Source organism: Erigeron canadensis, chromosome 4 (assembly GCF_010389155.1).
Source record: "Erigeron canadensis isolate Cc75 chromosome 4, C_canadensis_v1, whole genome shotgun sequence".
NCBI lineage: Eukaryota > Viridiplantae > Streptophyta > Magnoliopsida > Asterales > Asteraceae > Erigeron > Erigeron canadensis.
In genome coordinates this window covers 33,930,069-33,952,438 of record NC_057764.1, presented here as the reverse complement: position 1 = coordinate 33,952,438, position 22,370 = coordinate 33,930,069, and the positions used below count along the sequence as shown (strand labels likewise).

The window sequence follows — 22,370 nt, the reverse complement described above, 5'->3', positions numbered from 1 at the left end:
AACTATTCTATTATATGTTAGATAAAGTTAAAATTGAATGAACATATCAATAAGACATAAAGATTTGAGAAACCCTATTTTTCTAATCCAGTAAGTACATATATATCATTTAACTTTTAAAGTTAATCATCAATTTTAATGGGTGATTCCTTATCGACACCTTTTAACCATCCACATCTATATTATTATTCAAGAAAATGAATTACTCTATAAAACTTACGTTGTTATAAAAGGCTAAATATTGTCGTGAATTTATCAGAACAATAAACCGCATAGTAATTAGAAGTATCTTTACATATAAAAAAAATAAAAAAATAAATTTTTTTTGGATACTATCTATACGAAAAAATCCATATGTTCTTCCATAAACATAATTACAAATTTATCAAACATTTTTATGGAACAAATCACGATATTGGTCCATATGGTTTATATGTTCTCCCAAATCTAGTTTTTTGTTTGTCTGTTTAGATCATTCCAAAATGGCAATTTATATTTTAATTTAGATATAGTTTTTATAAAGTCCCTCTAAATTTGGCCATTTGGGTTTCATTAAAACTTAAATTAATAAAGATAAAAGAAAGTAAAGAAATAAAAGTCTTCATTAATTAAGAAATTCTAGAAGGTTCATAAAACCTAAATAACACATAGAAAGGGCCACATAACATACATAACCCCTTCTCCACGCAGCCCATTTCCTCCCCACACACACTCACATAAATTAAAAATTAAAAAAAACTATTTATATATATATCCTCTTTCTCTCTACAAAAACCCTAAACCCTAAAAAATTCAACTAACATTTATTTAATTTATTAAAATCTTTTTTATAACTAAATCATAATGGCGACGGCTGCGTTGCTCAGATCTCTTCGCCGACGTGACATCGCTTCTGCTTCTATCTCCGCCTTCAAATCTGTATATATTATCTCCCTTTCATTTTCATCTATTTACATATCTGTATCTATAGATCTATATATATATATATATATTAATCTGAGCTGTTTAGTATTTAGTATAATTCATGAGCTAATAAACTGATCCTTAAGCTCACAAATCATTTGATATGTATATATATGTATGTATGTATGTATTCTGTATCTGTATATCTATATAGGGTATATAAGTTTCATTTATTTTGTGTATATGCTTAAAAAACTGATTAATATATATATATATATATATATCTCAGAAATATTATATGCTTAGCTCATTTGTTTCTTTATATGATTTATTTGTTTAAGATATTTGGTTTTATGATTTAATCATTTAGAATTGTGTGTATGATTGTTAAGTTTCATTTATGTTTTCTGTGTTATCGGTTTGTCAGCGTCGTAAAAATTGAGTCTTTTCCTTTTTAGTTTTGTAGTTCTGGTCCGATAGTAGATCGATGTGGTATCGTTGTAAAGATAATTGTTATTGAATTGTTTGCTTATTACAATTAGCAGCTTAAGCTTTGTAGTTCTGGTCAGATAGTAGATCGATTTGTTATTGAATTGTTTGTTCATTGGCTCTGTCTTTGTTATGTAGAACACAAGTAGAAATCTTTTTTAGGCTGCTTATAGAACATGGTGTATTGGACTCAATTTCTTTGTTGATTGTCACTTGAACCTATTAATGATGCAGTTACACATCATTTTTCATCTATATATAAGATATACATTTATAAAGAGCATGTCATGAATAATGTGTTGAATATTGACGTTTTAAAATATGAATGGGTATCTGTTTGAGCTGTGGTAGGTCGGTTGGTCATGATTGTGAGAATCCTGAACTGTTATATTAGATCTGATACTGTACTATTTTATTCAATCTTTTGAAATCTGGATCTTGATAGTGATATGGATCTTCTTTCAGTTTAATGGAGGTAAATCTTTGACTGGTTCTCATCTGGGCCACAAATTTGGTGTTTTAGCCAGACCATTCAGGTATATGTCTTCTATTTATGTATGTTTTTTTTTTTTTTTTTCCTTCTATTTCCATCTAATTAGTGTCTCTGATACAGTACAAGGCCTATCGGAAATGAAGTCATTGGTATTGATTTGGGTACCACAAATTCATGTGTTTCAGTCATGGAGGGCAAGGTACGGCCCAATTTTCAATTATCCAAAGGACTTGGTATTTTTATCTTGATTATTATAAAACAAGTTTTTTTGTTCTTCTATTCAGTCTGCGAAAGTTATTGAAAATGCTGAAGGTGCACGTACAACCCCATCAGTTGTGGCCTTCAACCAAAAAGGAGAGTTGATTGTGGGAACTCCTGCCAAACGTCAAGCAGTAACTAATGCTACAAATACTGTATCTGGTACCAAACGTCTAATTGGTAGACGATTTGACGATCCCCAGACTCAGAAAGAAATGGGAATGGTACCATACAAGATTGTCAAAGCTCCAAATGGAGATGCTTGGGTTGAGGCAAATGGACAGAAATATTCTCCAAGCCAGATTGGTGCATTTGTTCTTACCAAGATGAAGGAGACTGCTGAAGCTTATCTCGGGAAGACAATTAACAAGGCTGTCATTACTGTGCCCGCTTACTTCAATGATGCACAAAGGCAAGCAACTAAGGATGCTGGACGCATTGCTGGTCTAGATGTTCAAAGAATTATTAATGAGCCAACAGCTGCTGCACTTTCTTATGGGTTAAATAACAAAGAGGGTCTCATTGCGGTTTTCGATCTTGGTGGTGGAACTTTTGATGTTTCCATCTTGGAGATATCAAATGGTGTTTTCGAGGTATGTTTTTATATCGGCTACAGTTTGTTTCTCCATTAATTGGACATTGCATTACTTATTATGTTTTGCACACAGGTGAAAGCAACCAATGGTGATACATTCCTTGGAGGAGAGGACTTTGATAATTCCATGTTGGATTACTTGGTTGCCGAGTTCAAGAAGACAGAAGGAATTGACTTGACAAAAGACAAGCTTGCTCTTCAGAGACTTAGGGAAGCTGCAGAGAAAGCTAAAATTGAGTTGTCATCAACTACCCAAACGGATATTAACTTGCCATTTATCACAGCTGATGCATCTGGTGCTAAGCATATGAATATCACTCTTACAAGGTCAAAGTTTGAGGCTCTAGTAAACAACCTCATTGAGAGGACTAAAAACCCATGCAAGAATTGTGTGAAGGATGCAGGTGTCACAACCAAAGAGATTGATGAAGTTCTCCTTGTCGGTGGGATGACCCGTGTTCCTAGAGTTCAGGAAGTTGTTACAGAAATCTTTGGTAAGTCCCCAAGCAAAGGAGTGAATCCTGATGAAGCAGTTGCAATGGGAGCTGCTATTCAGGGTGGTATTCTTCGTGGTGATGTTAAAGAACTACTTTTACTTGATGTGACTCCTCTATCACTTGGTATTGAGACACTTGGTGGTATCTTTACCAAGTTGATTGGCCGGAACACCACAATCCCAACCAAGAAAAGTCAGGTGAGATATCATGACTCTTTATAATTTTTATGCAAAATGCCAGTAAAACTGGTTGATTGGGTGGGCAATCAGTGGAGACAACTATAATTCAGTTACTGTTTATACTCAGGTTGAGCTAGCCTTAAATCTCTTTTAGTCCAAGAAATTTTTATGCAAGATATGATTACTAGTTTGCTTACTGCATAATATTTGTTGGTTCTACTCGGTATATTTGCTGTTATTGTAATATGTTTAATTTATATTCTTGTTTGTAGACATTCTCAACGGCAGCTGACAACCAAACACAAGTGGGCATCAAGGTTCTGCAAGGTGAGCGTGAAATGGCTTCAGACAACAAAATGTTGGGAGAATTTGATCTTATGGGTATTCCTCCTGCTCCAAGAGGCATGCCTCAAATTGAGGTAACATTCGACATCGATGCAAATGGTATCGTTACAGTCTCTGCCAAAGACAAGGCCACTGGCAAAGAGCAGCAAATCACTATCAGGTCATCAGGAGGTTTATCGGATGATGAGATTGAGAAGATGGTTAGAGATGCTGAGCTTCACTCCCAGAAGGATGCTGAAAGGAAGACACTCATTGATGCCAAAAACACCGCTGATACCACCATTTACAGTGTGGAGAAGAATTTGAACGAGTATAGAGACAAGCTTCCTAGTGAAGTTGTGTCTTCAATCGAGGCTGCTGTAGCTGATTTAAGGAAAGCTTCTGGTAGTGAGGATGTTGCAGAGATTCAGGCCAAGATTGATGCTGCAAACAAGGCACAATCGAAGATTGGAGAGCACATGCATGGGGGTTCAAAGGGCGGTTCTGACTCGGGGTCAGGAGGATCGGAAGGTGGTGAACAAGCACCTGAGGCAGAATACGAGGAGGTAAAGAAGTAGAATTGCTGACTAGATTCTTCACTTTCATTTGATATATTCCATGATTGCAAACATTATTAACAGTTTTTGTATCTAAAGCTATCATCGGAAAGATGGGATTTGTAGTAGAAATAATCACCAAATTGTTTTGTTATATGGCATTGCTATTTGTCCTTTGGGGAACAAGATACAGTTTTGAAGTGAAATCTCAATGAGATGTTACTGGTTTGGTCGGCTTGTTATATTTGTCTGCATGTAATAGTTTATGATTTGTATGATTTTCCAGATTAGGAAATCTGTTGTGTGTAGTACTAACCCAACAAGGAGACATCATTTTGTTTTCAATTGATCCCAAAGCAATTGATAGTAAACAAAATTATGTATCCATTTGTCTTTTTGGTTTTATCAACATGCATTTGCTTTATGCAGAGCTCATAATTTTGTCTACACCGAGTTCATGGTCATTTGATTTAAGCATTGCAGAACTTCATTCTTTTAGATGTCATGTTTGCAATTGTTAAAAGTCTTGGTATTTTGGTGGATTAGTGATCATTCTGAGTCGGATGCCAAGTCTTGTGGTGCCAGTGAACATCATATGCTTGTGGATGTCTGAAATATGTGTCTGTCAGAAACTATCAATGACTTGGTTGGGATTAAGGGTGGGCATGAGATGTGATATAGGAAAGTTGAAGAAGATGAGAGAAAGGTTTTAAATGTGATAGTGTGATACGATCTATAAAATGTTCATGAACACCAAAGCAGAATCAGAAGATAAAAAATGAACATAACTGTGATACGCTCTATGAATTTTTCTTGTAAATATAAAATGTTCATTAATACCTAAGGGGTGTTTGGTATTGCGATTACAAAACAAAATCTGCGTTTTCAAAATAAATTATACGTTTTCAAAACTGTGTTTTGAAAAAGCATGTAGGTACATGCTTCTCCAAAATTGCGTTTTCATAGCCAATAATCACTTTTTCATACAAATACCTTTTTAGATTATTTGCATTTTACATACGTAATAATCAGATAATCACTTTATAACGCAATCTCAAACGCCCTCTTAGTTCATTACATAATCCAATTTTTTTTATTTTGATTTGTTAAAAAACTAATATCTCTTGGAATGTCAAATACTTCTGAAATATTTACGTATTTGTTTAATTTACATTTTATATTAGCTTTTGTAAAATGCATTTTAAGTTTTTAACTACACAATAATGTCTTATAACAACTACTAACATAGTCTGGTCAAATGTCTTGTTTTTTTACAAGAATATTTTTTTTTTTCTCAGAAAGACCTTACCAATGGGCCACCAACCCCGTTGACACAAGAATACTTGATAAAACGTCAATATGTTATGCAAAAAGATACATTGTGCTTATTATGGTGATATGTCATGCTTTATTCATTTCAAAATAATTATCTACTTATAAAATTGACTAGGCATAAATCTTTTTTCAATATTACACCGACTAGCTGAAATTAATAATTCAAAAATTAGTACAATAAGATAAAAGTCAAACAATAGTTTTAGGAAAAAATGAAATTCATAAAACTATCATCATCTTTAAGAAAAATAAACTAGAAAGTAATGTAATATTCTTGAACAATTTTCTTTCCCATACTGTATTTTGTGTACCAAAAAGAAAAGAAAAAGAAAAAAATAATCTCATAAATGTAGTCAAGAGTGGTTATAGCTGCCGCCTGACACTTTAATTCAATCTCCAGACCAACCAACTTCCAGACACCTAACGATATCGTAAACAAGGCAATATTTAATCTAATTTATTTTAATTTAATGACATCATATATATATAAACTATATATATTGTCAAACATCAAACGCTACAGACAGTCGAACCCATCATTAACTAACTTTTTTCACAAACATTGTATATAAACAACATACAAAGTCAACATCTTCTCATCAATTGTAAGTATTTCTTGTTGTTTTTACGTATATCGGTATATGTATACGTACAGTTATACAAATATATATATATATATGATATAAATGTTTGATGAAATGTTTGAGTGAAGATGGGATATACAAAGAAAGTTATGTTGCCAGTTACCGAAGTCGATTTAACTGCTGTCAAATATGATCCTTTACAAATTGAAGGTTTTTTTTCTTTTCTTTTTTCTTGAATCATTTTGTATGTGTGTGTGTGAAATGAAGTATAAATTGATTAATTTTTTGAAATTTGGGTTTGTTTTGTTGTAGCTCCACATATAACAGGGTTAACCCTCAAGTTATTTATCAAGTTAGTCGAAATGCCTTTGGTTGGTTCATTGATCATTGGTTACTTGAAGAAACAAAACAAAATGAATGTGGTGAGTTTGTATATATATATATACTAATTTGATTTAGTATCATTGTTTAGATAGATTTTACGTATGGGAAAGTATATAGTAATTTTGTACACTACTAACTAGCTGGATCACAATTTTACCCTTGATTTTTAACCGTCCCTAAGGACCGATCTCAGTTTTGTAAGACTTGTAAAATTAACATATTTTGGCTTAGAGGGAGGATGAAACTTCCTTTTTTGGCCATTGTATGTATCTAGTGACCTAGTCATTAGGTAATTTTTTTTGCGGTGCTGACATGACAGCCATATAAGTTGCCACATCACCTGTTTCCAAGTTATAGCATGTCAGAAACGAATTGTGTGCTTATTGTTTGATATTTACACTTGTAAACTGGATATTAAACAGATATTAAGAGATACTGTGATACCAGAACCACCAATGTTCAGACCAGAGTTCCCTCCTCAAGGTTTGACCTCTTAAACATACACTACTAATCATGGAATCTTCTAAAACAAAGAAGTATCTGATTATTTTGAACTGACACCAGAACCGGAATCTGGGGTGGTTTTCCTCAAAGAAGACGGAAAATCTGAAGATCGTGTTGAAACTGCCACGAGATGTCTTCCACAATATGATCCTGCTAACAATCGCAGTTCTTCTGACTCGACCACATTCTGCTACTGGAAGATTCGTGATTATGCATATTCTTACAGGCAAAAGCTTACAACGCCATCAATGGTTGGTCACCTACAAGTCTATGTGTCACCCCCATACTTTAGTCCTTTCGTCTGCTAAAAAGTGCTATCCCTTTTTTTTAATAGGTTGCAGAAAATGTCATATGTGCAATTGAAGAGTTTGGTAATAAGAAACCTCCAACTCCTCTATTGATTTCCTTTGATGCCGAGGATGTAAGAAAGCAAGCTGCAGCTTCCACACAACGGTTTGAAGAAGGTATATATGCTTCCATATAGTCATTACTGATTACCCATCTCAAGATTTACTTCCAAAGCTCGATCACAATTGCATTCCTAGCTGCCAAAATGGGCGGGTTGTGTAAGGGTCAAACGAGTTAAGTTGACCCGAAATATTATTTGTCTTCAACTTTTTGTGCTTTTAGAGAAGTTTGTTTGTCAATTCGACTATCAACACTTTTATTGTAACCATGATATTCTATTTTATCAAGAAAGCGGTTTTTTATCATTCTAATTATGTTATGGGTTACTATCATTCATTTGACTCATTTTCATATTAGCATTATTTGATATTTATGCATTTGACCCATTTGACATAAGTTATAACTATAAACATTCCATTTGTCGTTAAATTGGTCAAATTCAGCACCTTTATTCATTGTCATTTTTTGGCTGTGCAGGAAAGCCATTGTCAATATTAGATGGTATCTTTGTGGCAATCAAGGATGATATAGATTGTTATCCCCATCCGTCTAAAGGTATTTATGTACCACTTTTACTTAACCTAATACAACTGTTTGTTACATCAAGCTTAATTTGCCAACAAATAGGTGGATCAACATGGTTTCATGAGGTAAGAAAGGTTACAAAGGATGCAGTTTCTGTATCAAGGTTAAGGAGCTGTGGGGTGATATTAGTTGGAAAAGCTAATATGCATGAAATGGGCATGGGAACTACCGGAGTTAATCCAAACTATGGGTAAGCTTTATACGACATCTTTTAGGGAGGCAATATTTACGGGTTGGCAAACGGGTAGTTGTAAATATGGGCCGGTTCGGGTTGTATCCATATGCATAATAATACATTTCCAATTTTCCATGACAGAACTGCTCGAAACCCACATGATCTGGAAAGATATACAGGTGGATCTTCATCAGGGCCAGCAGCTATTGTAGCTTCGGGAATATGTTCAGCTGCACTGGGAACAGATGGTGGAGGTTAGATGTATATAACAAGAGGGTTTGAAGATTATGTTGTGAGATTCTATTTTTCTCAATAGGTTATAATTATAAATTTTGATAATGGCAGGATCGATTCGCATTCCTTCTTCTCTTTGTGGTGTTGTGGGTTTGAAAACTACATATGGACGCACCGACATTAGAGGGTAACCTTTTGAAGTCAATTTTTCTGACTAAATGTCACACTAATCATATATCTTCATTCATAAATGCAGTGCTTTATGTGATGGAGGGACAGTAGAAATTGTAGGTCCGATTGCATCAAATGTTGAAGATATTATGCTTATGTGAGTTCCTTGTATGAAACTCTATGTACATATCATTCAACCTTAATTCCTTAAACATTGGATATGCACATGGTGAATTATTATTAATTCAGACTGGGAAGATAATCAATAATATGAAGGAATTAATGTTGTTAATTAATTTCTACAGCTATGCAACAATATTAGGATCCTCCCCTGCTGACAAAATCAGTCTGCATCCGGTAAGCAAAATCATCTACTGCTACTGCATTTTCATTTCTGATACAATTAAACTAATAGACATCCTTTATGTTCACTACTGATCTAGTGATCTATGCTGATATTTTTTCCTTCTGTAGTCTGTCACTTGCTTGCCTGATCTATCATCACATGAGACTTCTAGTCTTACGGGATCATTGCGGTTAGGAAAGTACACTGAGGTGATCCCCTCTATATTTTTGGGATTTCTATACCCATAATGAATTGCTCTTTTGACATTATGTGCTCACTTGGTGTCTTTTCTGCAGTGGTTTAATGATGTATTCTCACCTGATATCTCAAATAAATGTGAAGACGCTCTTACAAGGTTTTCAGAAACTCATGGTTGTAAAGTAAGTATACACCATCACACTTGCATAAATTATCAATTTATCATTTATGTTAACCTATATATCGTATATGCAGATTGTTTTCAGTTAAAATATTTTCACTTTTGTGGTTAAAGGTATTAGAGATTGTGATACCAGAGCTTGACCAGATGCGAGCAGCCCATGTTGTATCAATTGGTTCTGAAGCAACAGCCTCATTAACTCCTGACCTTCAGGACGGGTATATGAATAGTTCCGGTGAATTATTCTAGGATTGGCATAATGGACAGGCTGGGTTGGGTCGGGTCAGGGTGGGTAGACCCAAAACAAGTAATTTTCTGTACTAACCCTTTTCTTTATCTTATATAGGAAGGGTACAAGACTGACATTGGACTCACGCATAAATTTTGCACTTTTCAACTCATTCACAGCTTCAGATTATGTTGCTGCCCAACGTCTTAGGTGAGGCTAAGAATTCAACAATAAGAACTGTTGAGCTTTAATGTTGGTAGATTCCGGTATATTGAAAAGGCGGTATGATTGTTGCGTTTGTTTATTAATTTTTTTCTGGGTAAGGCCTTACACCTGGTAAATGATTTGTGTATTATATTCCAGATATAATTTGTTTCATTTATATTAAACATGTATATTTAATTGCAGGCGCAGGATTATGTACTACCACATGGAGATTTTTAAGAATGTTGATGTCATAGTTACTCCGACTACCGGGTATGCTCTACCCGTGTTGTAAATATCAGTTAAATGGCGGACGATATATCACGGTCCATAACTTGGTGCATTTAATCTATCTATATATGGTTGCTATAATGTGCATAGAACAGATTACTTCTTTATTCTCATGGGTGTTAATAATTTTTTATTTTGCATCTAATGGGTTTGTTTTGGTGTTTGTTAGTATGACAGCTCCTGTCATTCCAAAAAGTGCACTTAAGTTGGGCGAGTCAAATATGAAGGTTACTGGTGAGTTTACTAGTATAAACTTTGTTATGTGGAAGTCAGTTTGTAACTTTGTTTTACATAAATGGGCCGTGTTTCATAAAAGCCGGACTTTTCAGAAAAAAAGATTGAAAGTTTTGGCTGTGTTAGCTAACATCTCAAAGGTGGCCTAGTGATAAGGTATCCTGAAGGTCTCAAAAGAGATCCCGATTTCAGATCTCACTGGGCAAACATCTTGGATGCCCAAGGACAAAGTCTAGAAAACAGCCACGGTAAAACAAGTTAGGCCACATACATCATAGTCAAAGGCTTGACTTTCCCCGGGCCAAACAGAGTTCCCTGTCCTTGTTAGATAGAAAGTTTAGCTGAATTTGAAACAAGTCAAGCATGTTAAAAGTGGCCCAAAGTCTTTTTTTTATGTATACAACCTCAATAGTCAGTTTCTCTAAGGACTCGGATATCATTGTAATATTATTGTTTCTGGAACAGAAACTTTTGCATTAGTTATTTATAAGAATTTTGATAAAATGGACCAAAACATGCTTGTGGATCAACCAGCATGGTCCATTTCAACCTTCAACCAAACCATTTTGAGTCATTGTCCAACTGCGCTCAACCCTCATCTTGCCTAATGTACATGATTTCAAAGCTCAAACTTCCTTGAAAAAAAAGTGCAATCTTGAAGGTACTGCCTGCCTTTCTACAATCTGATGTTTTTTTATCACTTTTTTCAGCCAATCTTATGCGTTTTATTATAGCAGCAAACCTTCTTGGGCTCCCAGCTATTTCTGTACCTGTAAGTACTTTTCCATTCAAAACACCTATAGATTGTATATGTAGTAACAAATTGCTGACAGATTCACAATGAATACTTTGGTTCTTCCAGTTACTTCTGTTCTGAAAATCTTCACAATTTTTCGCTGTGTGTTGTAAGGCATGGTTCAGTATCTTAATTAAGGATGCCCGCGTATATATAATTTCAGGTTGGTTATGATAAGCAAGGGCTTCCAATAGGATTGCAAATAATAGGGCGTCCTTGGGGTGAAGCTACAATTTTGCGCTTAGCTGCTGCATTTGAGGTATATAAGGAAAGTTTATACAATATCCTTTTTTGGGCGAAAATGTTTAATTTGTTAGTTGATACTCTCTACCTTTGTATTGATTTCAGGCACAACGTGTGGAGACGAAGCGACCCATGTCGTATTTTGACACTTTAGAGGGAAAGTGAGATGCAGTTTATGCGGAGTTGCTTATTCTTAATGTTCATAGAAAGCTTTTCCTGTGAGTCTCTTGAAGAAAGCTTTTGTAAACTTTGTGATGTGGGGCTGAAAAGATTGTTAGAAGAATAACATTATCAAAAACCATGGCATGACTGATAATTTTTTGTTTTGGTTTAAGCTAAACAAGTTTGCACATATATGATGTTATCTTCTTGATAAGATCCAGTATAACACTCAAATATATTCAAATATAACATTCACATATATGACGAGAATCATCAATTGTCATCGATGTTGTAAGAGAAGGGAAGGCTTTTGAGTTCAGTGGTCAAGCCACATTATCTTTGTATCTTCTCTTCGCAATCCATCACTAGCTACCTTTACCTTTGCAGCTTCTAACTCGCCCTATCACTATGCTTTTGTCAACATGTCTGTATTAACCTCTCCTTTACTTTTTCCTATTCTGGAAAAATGTGTCGCCTTCTCTTAACTGCCCGTCTCTCTCCTGTTTTGACCACCCAGGCCGATCACGGGGTTTATTCATCTCTTGGTTCTAGATTTGAACCTTATGGTTTTCTATTATTTTTGCCCATTCTCTATTGGCTTGGGATTTTCGCAACAATGGTTGAATACTTGAATGGTGTTTAGGATTTTCGCACATTTAATAGGGTGCTTTGGGAGTACATAGTTCTTAAAATGATTATTACTTAATCAAAGGTATAATTAGCATCAAGTATTAATCGTTGTCGTTGGACCGATCAAAAATATAAACTAAACACCACTAATTAGTGAGGGTAAGTCGAATATCGTTCCACAGGGAATCACGGGAAAATGTTAAACAAGTTTACAAAGTTAATTAATCTAGGCATAAACTTAAAATCGATTGATTGATTGATTTAGTTAAAACTAAAAATGATTATGAACTTAACACAATAATTCAATTAAACAAGATAGACCATTCTCATGCTCCCAATTATGTTTTCAAATATATAATCTAACTTGTACTCATTGGAAATCACATAGACATGATTCGTTATAATGTTTGGATTGAATGAATTCAAGAACTAGATTAGTCAGTTATGATGATTCACGATAATGAAAACCGGGGAATTGACACAACTAGACTTCTAATTCATTGAAGTAAAACTACAAGTTCATGAGAGATTCTTTCAATAATCCATGATAAACAATAATTTGAAATCAAAAGATAGATGAATTTCATTCAAAGTCATAAACAAGTAATCATTCAAACAATCCAAACAACATTAGATGTAAAAGACTAATGAGAATTAAACATCTAATCCAATATGAGTATGAGAAAGATTGAACATAAATGGCTTACATAATTGTTCACATGAGAATGATCAAAAGAAAACCTAGCCTATCATCTTCATCATTGAATCTTCAATTTGAATTGTCATCTTCATGAATTGGTGATTTGATGATGATTTTGGGGTCTTCTCTGTGTTAGGAACTGATATTGTGTGTGAAAATTATGAATGGTCACTCCCCAAGTCGTCAATTGAATGGTATATAACTGAAAGTTAATTAAAACCATAAAAATCGGGTTTCTGATCTGCAACTGGTGTAACCTACTACCCCCCTGGGCGTAAGTTACGCCTCTTGGATTTTCAACTGGCATAACCTACTGCCAAGTCTGGCGTAAGTTACGCCCTTTGTAATTTCAGAATTCCAGATTTTTGCTTCTTGGTTCCTTGACTCTTTTCTTGATTCAATTAGCTCAATTTCATCACCTAGTGCCTGAAACACTTAACAAACATAAAAGTACCCCTAATCGTCTATTAAGCTTCACAAAACAACTTGATTTTACATCTTAAAATCATGCATTCTAGGCGTTTATCAAGTATTCAAGTGTGTTTTCTCTTAACATAAGCATCAGACAACCAAATACTTCAAACTAAAGTCTTCGCATTAACTTTGACAGTAAGGCCGTTTCTTTTTTTAGTCAATAAGTACCGAATGTATTAAGTGGCTCAATGCATTAAGAATGTCTGTATGTATTAAGTAAAATATATGTAACTGACGGTTATTTTTGTTTATTAAGTCAAAAAAGAAACATAAAATTTGACTAAATGATCAAGTTCTTAATTATTAAGTGTGTTAAGTAAAAAAGAAATAGGGTTTGGGTCGTTTGGTTCACAAAATATTTTTGAAGGAATTGGAATCTGTTAATGGAGTTGGAATTTAAAGTAATAGAAATTTGAAAGTTTTAAAATCTTTGTTATGTTTGGGTTATAATATGAAAACGATTGTTTTGGGCAGACGTACAACAGGAGGGATTCTGGATCTGTTCAGGTCAACGAGTGAAGGCGTGGTCACGGAGATGCAACTAGAGAATGGAAGTGGAGTAGATTCCATAAGCGCCACACTTAAAAGATCGAAGAAAGGGAGACAACCGTCAAAGCTGTTGCCAAACTTTTGGGCGACACGACGGAGATAATAAACGTCCTTGAAGATTATCGACCTTGAAAGCGAAGGCATGTATTGTATGAAATTTTTTTAATACAAACTATTCTAAGATTGGGTGAAAATCATTTGAGGATTCGCTGTATATTTACACACTTTAATATTTGCAGTATGAAACGTTGTATAACTATACCTAGAACGTGTTCAACTGAAATGGACTTTTAGGAAAGGAAGATTGGGAAGGAAGACCGTGAGCTTAAATGGCCTGCAGTTGAGAGGACCCTTCACGAACCAGATCCATTGGATATTCAAGAGGTTGAATAAATTTAATATTTCCTTGTAGTCATTGTATAGTTGCATTACCTAGTTCTTTTGAAGGGAGGCTGAATAGAACATAACATAAATTAGAACATCTTTTTCCTGTTTATTTCTCAATGCATTTCTCAATTCGCTTGACCGAATCCGTTCGGCCAACGCCCTAAGTTTCTTTATAACCTAGTGGGCTTTTGATGCCTTGCGTTAACCATTTTCTTTATTTAGCGTCAACAACTTCCCTTAAACTATCAACGTTATAGACAGGGGATGTTGCAAGATCCAAAACACTTGATTCCACGAATGTTGGAACTGATAATGTCTATAAAAATCCTTTGACTTTCTTTTTTTGAACTTACATGAGCAAGTGTCTTAATTAAGAATAATGAATGGGGTTTTAGAATCTGACTATGAAGCACACAACATTAAAGTGGAAAATGGTTGATAAATGATATTAACATTCTTAGACTCCTTACGGATTGCATCTTCTGATCTATTGACAACCAAAGTCTTCCCATTTTTCATGCTCCAATACTTTCACAACCTGAAGCGAAGATTCTGGAAACTTCATTAGTGCAAGTTCTACTAAGACCCTAAAGAGACTTTGGTCTCGGTTCTGACCCGAATGCGTGATTGTATGTTTGAACAGCCCACCAATCTTTCTATCAAAACCCAGGAACGCCTTGTGCAACTTTGAACATGTTTTACCGTTTAAAAAGTAAGTTGATAATCAATTTCAACACATCGTAATGATCGATCTGGTTTTAAAGGGTCAATTCGGTTGATTACTTGTTATCAAATTAAACCCACTTCTACTCAAATTACGATGTTATTCACACACAAAAGTCATGAGATGGAGCAGTTGATATTTTTCGATAAGTTAATTCCTTGAAGCAATAATAATAGTTATATATGAGCACCATAAATTCGATCAATCTAATTAAATACACTTTTATATATCTGCAAGTATCTTAGTTCCAATGGTAAAATATTCCAATGCAAGCTACTTTTGAAGATATATACTCGTATATATGTAGAGATGAGATCGAGGATATATATGAAGTTCGTTTTGACATTTAAGAATGTTAACCACCCGATAACCAAGCAAAAATTAATTGTATTCATCATGACACATCACGCTCATTGTGGTAATAAATATGAAAACAAAATTAAAGAAACCGAAACATTCATGAAGCTTATCTTCTTATATATATTGTGACTAATGTTGTAATGCTCTTAGCTAGCTAGGTAAAACCTACTGTAAAAGAAATCAAAAACATTTGATGAAATCACAAACTTTACGACTCATACTATTTAAGCATTACATTACATATAATATCAGTATTATTTGTGTTTGCCTTGATCTTTGCGCAACATGTTTTCTTTAGCACAAGGAAGTCGTGACAGACCCGTTTTATGCTCACATAATTAAGCATTCATTAAGAACACTACAGATGGCCCAAGGACAATGCATATGCTTACAATCAGCACGTGTTTCACATTCATTATATTGTGCACGAGCTAATGGAAGAGAGCTCATCATACATGTCACGACAAACAAATTGCTTTAGTTATATTGTTAGCGATTACATACAAATTAAGGATAACACATACAAAGACAACTCGTCCCGCAATGAAAACAAAATTTCATTCATCATCTTTTTGACTTTGTCAAATCTTCGAATTGCATCGAAGCACGAGTATAAAATCAACTTGTTAGTACAATTGCACGAAAAAAGTGTACATGTAATACCATATAAATTAGAGGAACAAAATTGACTTACTCGAAACAATAATCAAAAGCATAAAAAAAACGACTCTCGAGGAAATCCCGTTCATTCTTGATTAGTACGTAATAAAATGAGGTGGTTGTTTTATGCTGAACTAGTTCTTATAACTACAGTCTATTTATAGTTTTTCAAAGTAAAATATTTTGGTTAAATATATTAGATATATTAATATATTTACATCATTAATAGAAAATATATCTCTATATATAATAAAACAAGATTGTTTCTTATAATTATTTTTAAAATATTTTTGATGTGGCAAATCCATATTTCACCTTAAATTTTTATTTATTTAATTATGATGTCATATATATAAATAAAATAGAAATAGCCTTTTACATGTTTAATAAAAGCATTAATCATTTATTTAAAGGAAAAAACATCTCTCTTATATAATATTACAAACAATTATTTTTAGAAAATTTTTTATGTGGCAAATCCATATTTCACCTTAAATTTTTATTTATTTAATTATGATGTCATATATATAAATAAAATAGAATAGCCTTTTACATGTTTAATAAAAGCATTAATTATTTATTTAAAGGAAAAAACATCTCTCTTATATAATATTACAAACAAAATGTCTTTTTTTATTTACTTAATGCGGTAGTCATCTCTATTTTAAAATTTTTTATTGTGTTAGTTGATTTATTAACTATATAATTATTGTGTTAGTTAAATTACTAGATTTATATCAAGTTATAATGTTTTAATAACATTATATATATTTTTAATATATTTTATAATTTTAAAATTTAATTAACAAGCCCGAATTGATTAACTAGTTAAATAAAATAGGACAAATGGGAAATCATGTTTATCCTATCAAGCATACATGTACGTTTCTTAATCCTACCATATCATAAATTTTATATACGTATACTCGTATATATTTAGCATATATGTAACACAAATCGTGAAACATATATATTATTTTAAAAAAATACAAAAATGTATATTGTAATTGTAATAGATAATAATATTATATTGTAAACAGATAAGATTAATTATATGTTCAATATAACCATATTATTTTCAAGATAAGTTTAAAAGATCGACTTAAAATATGTACACATTTTCAAGATACTAGCGTTGTACTCGCGCGATGCAGCGAGAAATAAGAAAAAAACGCCGGTGATTTGATAGTGGTTTGTGGGGCGGCGGCGATGAAAAAGAAAAAAAAATGAGCCGGCGGCGGTGGATGGTGGTTTGATGGTGGTTTTTGGGGCGGTGGTGGATTGTGTTTATGGGGGGATAACGTACATAGAAGGTGGATTGCGGCAGTGGATGGTGGTATTTGGGGCGGTGGTGGATGGTGTTTATGGGGGAGAAAATCAGAGAAGGGGGAGGGAGAGAAAATCGAAAATCGGATGAACGTATGTGTGTGTAATGAGTGTGATGGAGAAAAAATAGGGTAGAGTAAATTAGAAGGGCATAAAAGACATTTTAAAGGTAGAAGTGTTAAAAGAGGGGTGGGTAGTTTGCTTATTAAGAGAGTATAAATAAGCATACAATTAATTAATTGATATATTTTATTAAAATCAAATGTGAATTTAATTTGAATTATACTCGTATTTTTTTGCTAATAAATAAAAATGCACGGAGCTTCCTGGGTTATTGAATGACCCGTTTAAACAAAGTATGACCCGCTTAAAGTTTAAAACCAAAAAAAGTCCTTTTTCTAATACATAACCGTAGGTAAATTCGATCACTCTAACGTTATTTATTTATTTGATTTACTTTGTTAAAATAATGTTTATACTTTATTCATATGTGTTACTCTTTCTTCTTTTGAAGGAACTTAGGGGTGTAAACGAGCCGAGTCGAGCCGATACAGTGCCAAACTCGAGCTCGACTCGACTACAAAACTCGAAACTCGACTCGAGCTCGACTCGACTACAAAACTCGAAACTCGACTCGAGCTCGACCGAGCTTTAATTTTCAAGCTTGAACTCGAGCTCGGCTTATGTGTCGACACTTTCGAGCTTGACTCGGCTCGACTCGATTAAGTATCAAATTAAGTTTTAAGTCAAAATAGTCCTATAAGCTCGACAATTTCAAGCTCGAATCGATTAAGCTCGACTCGATAGGATAGTAATTATGTAAAAATATATAATATTGAAGGGTAAAATTGTAAATAAGCACAAACTTGATTAAACTCGCGAGCTTTTCGAGTAGGTTATTTTGAGGCTCGCTTAGCTCGAGCTCGGCTCGACTCAGACCGAGTCGATTTCAAATAATTTGCGAGTCGATTTCAAGTAGCTTGTCTCGTCTCGTTTACAACCCTAAAATACCCTATTGTTTTTTTTTATTACACCGATTTCAGTCCGTAGACATATGACAAATAATTTAATTTAATACAGTAATAAAACAAAAAACCGCCTAAATCAACTAACAGACTTCCACGTAACAACTTACCACGTGGACCAATCAAGCTTTTTAAAACTGTGCCACCTCATCGCACATCGTCCACGTCATCATCATCACCATCACCTATTTACCACAGACGTAAGAAAAAAAAAAAGCGATGTCCAGAACCTTCATATATTCATTATTCCTTCATTCTTTTTCAAAACACACGCCCTTTCTAAATTAAACCTATACATATACAAAAAATATATATAATTCTAATTAAAAATTCTAATTTATAGATCAAAAATGGGCGTTAGGGCTCCCAGTTTTGTTGAATTTTTTGCCCTATTAATAATAATTGAATTTATAGGGAGTTCAAATGGTTTGATCTCCTCTACCCCTGAGGTTAATCAACATCCTAAAGCCATTTCTGTAAGTATTTCTTCTATTTTATTTATTTATTTTCTACATATGATTTATATTTTACCTTATTTAATGATTTATATTCTATTATTATAATCCTGATATATTATTGTTTGATGTATGTTAAAACTGTTGGAAGCTCTAGATATATAAAAATGTATCTATAATAATGAGAATAGAATAGTATAGAGGATTAAATTTGTTGTGTATGTGTTTTAGAGGAATGTTTGGATGTATGATTATTTTCTATCCGTAATTAGTAGGTTATTTTGTGTTGGGGTAAATTCGTCACAAAATTTTAAGAACGATGGTAAAAAGTTGGATAAGAAAATAGTTTTGTGATTCAGACAAGTTGATAAATCCACACAAACCGCCTCTAGGACTCGAGGAGGACAATTTTCGGAAGAAAATGTTCAAACTGACTCAATGGGCTGCTAAGTAGAGTATCCGTTCCTTTTGGAAAACATGACACTGTCTGGTCTGTAATTTGTTATTGAACTTGTGGGGACTCTAATGTGTTACGTCGGTTTGAAAATGTGCGTCTAAAGATAAGATTTGTGTTGAACTATTGCATTTGTTTATTATAGGTTTGTGAAAAATATTTTTGTTTCGTTTTTATGTGATTTAGGATTTGAAGGAAGCTATTGTCAAAGGACTAGGGCTTCAATCAGATGATTTTAAGATATCTGGTTTTGATATACGCGACGCTTTAGTTGGTCGATCAGTGGCTTATGAGTTTGATGTGGAAATTGACGACAAAGTTCTTCCCTTTAAACTTTTGGAAGATGTGCATAGATGGGAATACGTGGATTTGCCTATTTTCCGAGTGGAGGATCAGGGAACAACTATTGGTGATGAGAATGCGTTGGTAAAGAAGAAGACCTCAAGAGAAAGATTACCTGTTTTGGCTCCGTTTCAGCTTTCTGGTCCGATGGAGTTGTGGATACAGGATGCCAAAGACATGAGGCTTTCTTTGCCTGTAAGTTCTTCATCCTTTGCCGCATTTGTTCTTATATGTATATTTGCTAACTCCACAATGTCATTGGTTGTTTACCATGTGTCTGCAAGCATGTCAAAAACTTTGCATAACATGTCATTTGACAAATTAGTTTAAAGTGTGACATCTATAAATTTTTGCTGCATCATCATGACAATTTTGGTAGGCACATTAACTTTTATGTCGATTCATATTTAATGAGATCTTATTTGGTTTATATATGGAAGGTAATACATTAACATAAAAAGTAACAAAGGATTTCTTTTGGAAATGATATGCATGAAACGGTGATGGATTGAGTTTGCTTACTTCTATATAGTCAAGAACTGCTTGCATATTAGATTGGCATTTTCATTGCTTTGACAGAACGAGTTAGAACTCTTAGATGGTTGTTATAGTCCTTATCTGGGATGTGTTTGTTCTTGTCATTCATAATTCTAGCTCAAAATGTTTTTGTTACTTGTTATGACTGTTCTTTACTCGTATATATCTTTAGCAAATTAGCATTATTCTTTAATCCTGTTGTTCATATTATGCAGCATGATGTTGATGCTGGTGAGCTAAGGAAAGTAATCCTAGCAGATGGTGCAGTTGTGACAGTTAAGGGCGCTAGATCAGTCAGCTTACGCCACCCTATTGAGCTTCCACTTCCTTTAAACAAGAGCCGAAACGGCTTTGCTTCCGGCCTCCTAACTCTAGCCGAGCGTCTCCGACACGCTTCTCATGCCCAAACCCAACTCCTCTCCCTCCGCATTGTAGGCCCCACATCTCTCACCTCCCCAACTCCATCATCCCCTGCTTCCAAAAGCAAGCTCAAGCTCAAACGCCTTGCTCCTGGCCTAGTGGAGTTATCCTCTGTTTCAAAAACCGCACTCTCAACCATTGATCTTCAAGGAGATGCCCCAACCCTTCTCACCCCAGATCATTTCACCACATTATGGCCCGTCACATCGGTCAACGGGTCACACTCAAACTTACTTGGTTTAGAAAAGCTACTCGGGTCTGTTTTAGGCTCGAAAGCCAGTAAAGATGGTTCTTTCAAGTTACTAAAAGCGGATGTATCAGCACAAACATTTGTGAAGATCGGGTTTAAGGTCGAGAAGAAGCTGACGGGAGACCTATCTGGCTTGGAGGGTCAGATGGGTCAGCTGCCTGAGTGGCAAACAAAGCCGGAAACTATGAGAATGCATTTTGAGGTGTTGGCTAAGGTTGATGGAGATAAGTTTGTACCCGAGAGAGTTATGCAGGTTAACCCTGCCCTGGTGGAGCATACTATAGCACCTAGCGTTGCTACTGGAAACACAACTATGTCAAAGGTACCTGTTGTGTATACTCCCTTCAGTCCATTTGCATTATGAAATTGCTAATGTTCTGTTTAGGATGCCTTTAAGAAAATGAATCACTTTTTATTAATCATTTTCAGCCTTCTAAAGTATATAAGTTGTATGCAAATACCATAATAGTTTGTATAAAATCGTGATCTGAAGCATATAATGTTTTGACGCTTGTACTTTTTGTTTCCTTTTACTGGTTCTCAGACACTTGATTTTCATATATACATCATATGTTAACGAGTGTGAATGAACGAACCAACCAGCCAACGATCAAAGTTTATGTGTCACAAATTATCTTACTATTTATCACTTCCATAACGACAGAGGGGCACAGTTTCTTACTATTCAACAAAGTTACTTTTACTATAATATACCGGAATTAAATGATATGGAAAGTAGTAGCCAGCCTTGTTCTTATTAATTTAAACTTCTGCCGTCTGCTCTGCAGCTTCCTAGTAGCTAATTGCTAGTGAAATTCATTTGTATATTTATGGAATAATCTACTAATAACTTTTAATATTTTCTTGTCAATCAATTTTATGTTTGAAAAATGAGTGTGTATATATATATATATGTATATATATATACTGGAAACTTGGTTTTAATCTTCCTCCTTGCCACCTTGGTAAGAAAGTTAGAGAACAAAATGAAAAGTCACCATGAAGGATGGATCCAGTTTTGAGCATCAAATGAAATTTCGTGATTGGCGTGTGAACCAAATCGTCCACGTGCTTTTTATTCGTCTACCTATGTCAACATTGAGCGCCTACCATCAAAAAAGTTCTATTGTGGCGTCTTGAGAACTAAAACTTCTCATCGTTTAGATAACGATCTATGGGACTTTTCCATTAATAAAAACAAAAATATCCTATTCTAAGTTCTAACACATGCCTAAATTTGGTACGGTATACAACATCATAGGTAAATGGTAAATAGTAGTAAAGAGATAACATTTGATTTTTACAAGTCATTCACTCATTTGGGAAGAATGACTCTCTAATTCATATATGTGCAAAATTTTATTGACGGTGCCTATCAACTCGACAATTTTGATACCAGTGATTATGACATGGTCGAAGCTCGAAAGTGATGTGCAATTTACAAATCATATATATCTCCGTATTATATTTGATAAAACATGATTTTGAAAGTACGACCATTAGCAAAGCGTTAAAATC

General features: G+C 34.1%; 3 protein-coding genes across 3 annotated transcripts; all 3 read left to right on the top strand.

Moving 5' to 3' along the window:
• Positions 1-765: 765 nt before the first annotated feature.
• On the top strand, positions 766-4,523 carry LOC122595195 (heat shock 70 kDa protein, mitochondrial). The gene is made up of 6 exons (XM_043767527.1): positions 766-918; positions 1,858-1,928; positions 2,006-2,084; positions 2,170-2,736; positions 2,812-3,432; positions 3,687-4,523. The coding sequence occupies exons 1-6, from the start codon at positions 844-846 to the stop codon at positions 4,314-4,316; spliced, it is 2,043 nt and encodes a 680-aa protein (XP_043623462.1). The 5' UTR covers positions 766-843; the 3' UTR covers positions 4,317-4,523.
• A 1,416-nt stretch (positions 4,524-5,939) lies between these two features.
• LOC122595402 (fatty acid amide hydrolase-like) lies at positions 5,940-11,751 on the top strand. Its single transcript, XM_043767754.1, has 21 exons — positions 5,940-6,235; positions 6,343-6,424; positions 6,527-6,636; positions 7,021-7,081; positions 7,163-7,353; positions 7,437-7,566; positions 7,988-8,065; positions 8,138-8,285; positions 8,412-8,524; positions 8,616-8,691; positions 8,761-8,832; positions 8,981-9,032; positions 9,150-9,230; positions 9,318-9,401; positions 9,515-9,618; positions 9,747-9,839; positions 10,038-10,106; positions 10,294-10,358; positions 11,069-11,130; positions 11,318-11,413; positions 11,503-11,751. The coding sequence occupies exons 2-21, from the start codon at positions 6,343-6,345 to the stop codon at positions 11,560-11,562; spliced, it is 1,827 nt and encodes a 608-aa protein (XP_043623689.1). The 5' UTR covers positions 5,940-6,235; the 3' UTR covers positions 11,563-11,751.
• A 6,880-nt stretch (positions 11,752-18,631) lies between these two features.
• On the top strand, positions 18,632-21,379 carry LOC122595715. Its single transcript, XM_043768141.1, has 3 exons — positions 18,632-18,870; positions 19,490-19,840; positions 20,398-21,379. The coding sequence occupies exons 1-3, from the start codon at positions 18,745-18,747 to the stop codon at positions 21,214-21,216; spliced, it is 1,296 nt and encodes a 431-aa protein (XP_043624076.1). The 5' UTR covers positions 18,632-18,744; the 3' UTR covers positions 21,217-21,379.
• The last annotated feature ends 991 nt before the right edge of the window (positions 21,380-22,370 follow it).

Coding starts and splice junctions, on each gene's coding strand:
- LOC122595195 (XM_043767527.1), top strand. CDS start 844: ATGGCGACGGCTGCGTTGCTCAGATCTCTTCGCCGACGTGACATCGCT. Junction 1,929..2,005: donor GTTTTAGCCAGACCATTCAG/GTATATGTCTTC, acceptor TCTCTGATACAG/TACAAGGCCTATCGGAAATG. Junction 2,085..2,169: donor TTTCAGTCATGGAGGGCAAG/GTACGGCCCAAT, acceptor TCTTCTATTCAG/TCTGCGAAAGTTATTGAAAA.
- LOC122595402 (XM_043767754.1), top strand. CDS start 6,343: ATGGGATATACAAAGAAAGTTATGTTGCCAGTTACCGAAGTCGATTTA. Junction 8,525..8,615: donor ACTGGGAACAGATGGTGGAG/GTTAGATGTATA, acceptor TGATAATGGCAG/GATCGATTCGCATTCCTTCT. Junction 11,131..11,317: donor TCCCAGCTATTTCTGTACCT/GTAAGTACTTTT, acceptor ATATAATTTCAG/GTTGGTTATGATAAGCAAGG.
- LOC122595715 (XM_043768141.1), top strand. CDS start 18,745: ATGGGCGTTAGGGCTCCCAGTTTTGTTGAATTTTTTGCCCTATTAATA. Junction 18,871..19,489: donor AACATCCTAAAGCCATTTCT/GTAAGTATTTCT, acceptor TATGTGATTTAG/GATTTGAAGGAAGCTATTGT. Junction 19,841..20,397: donor ACATGAGGCTTTCTTTGCCT/GTAAGTTCTTCA, acceptor CATATTATGCAG/CATGATGTTGATGCTGGTGA.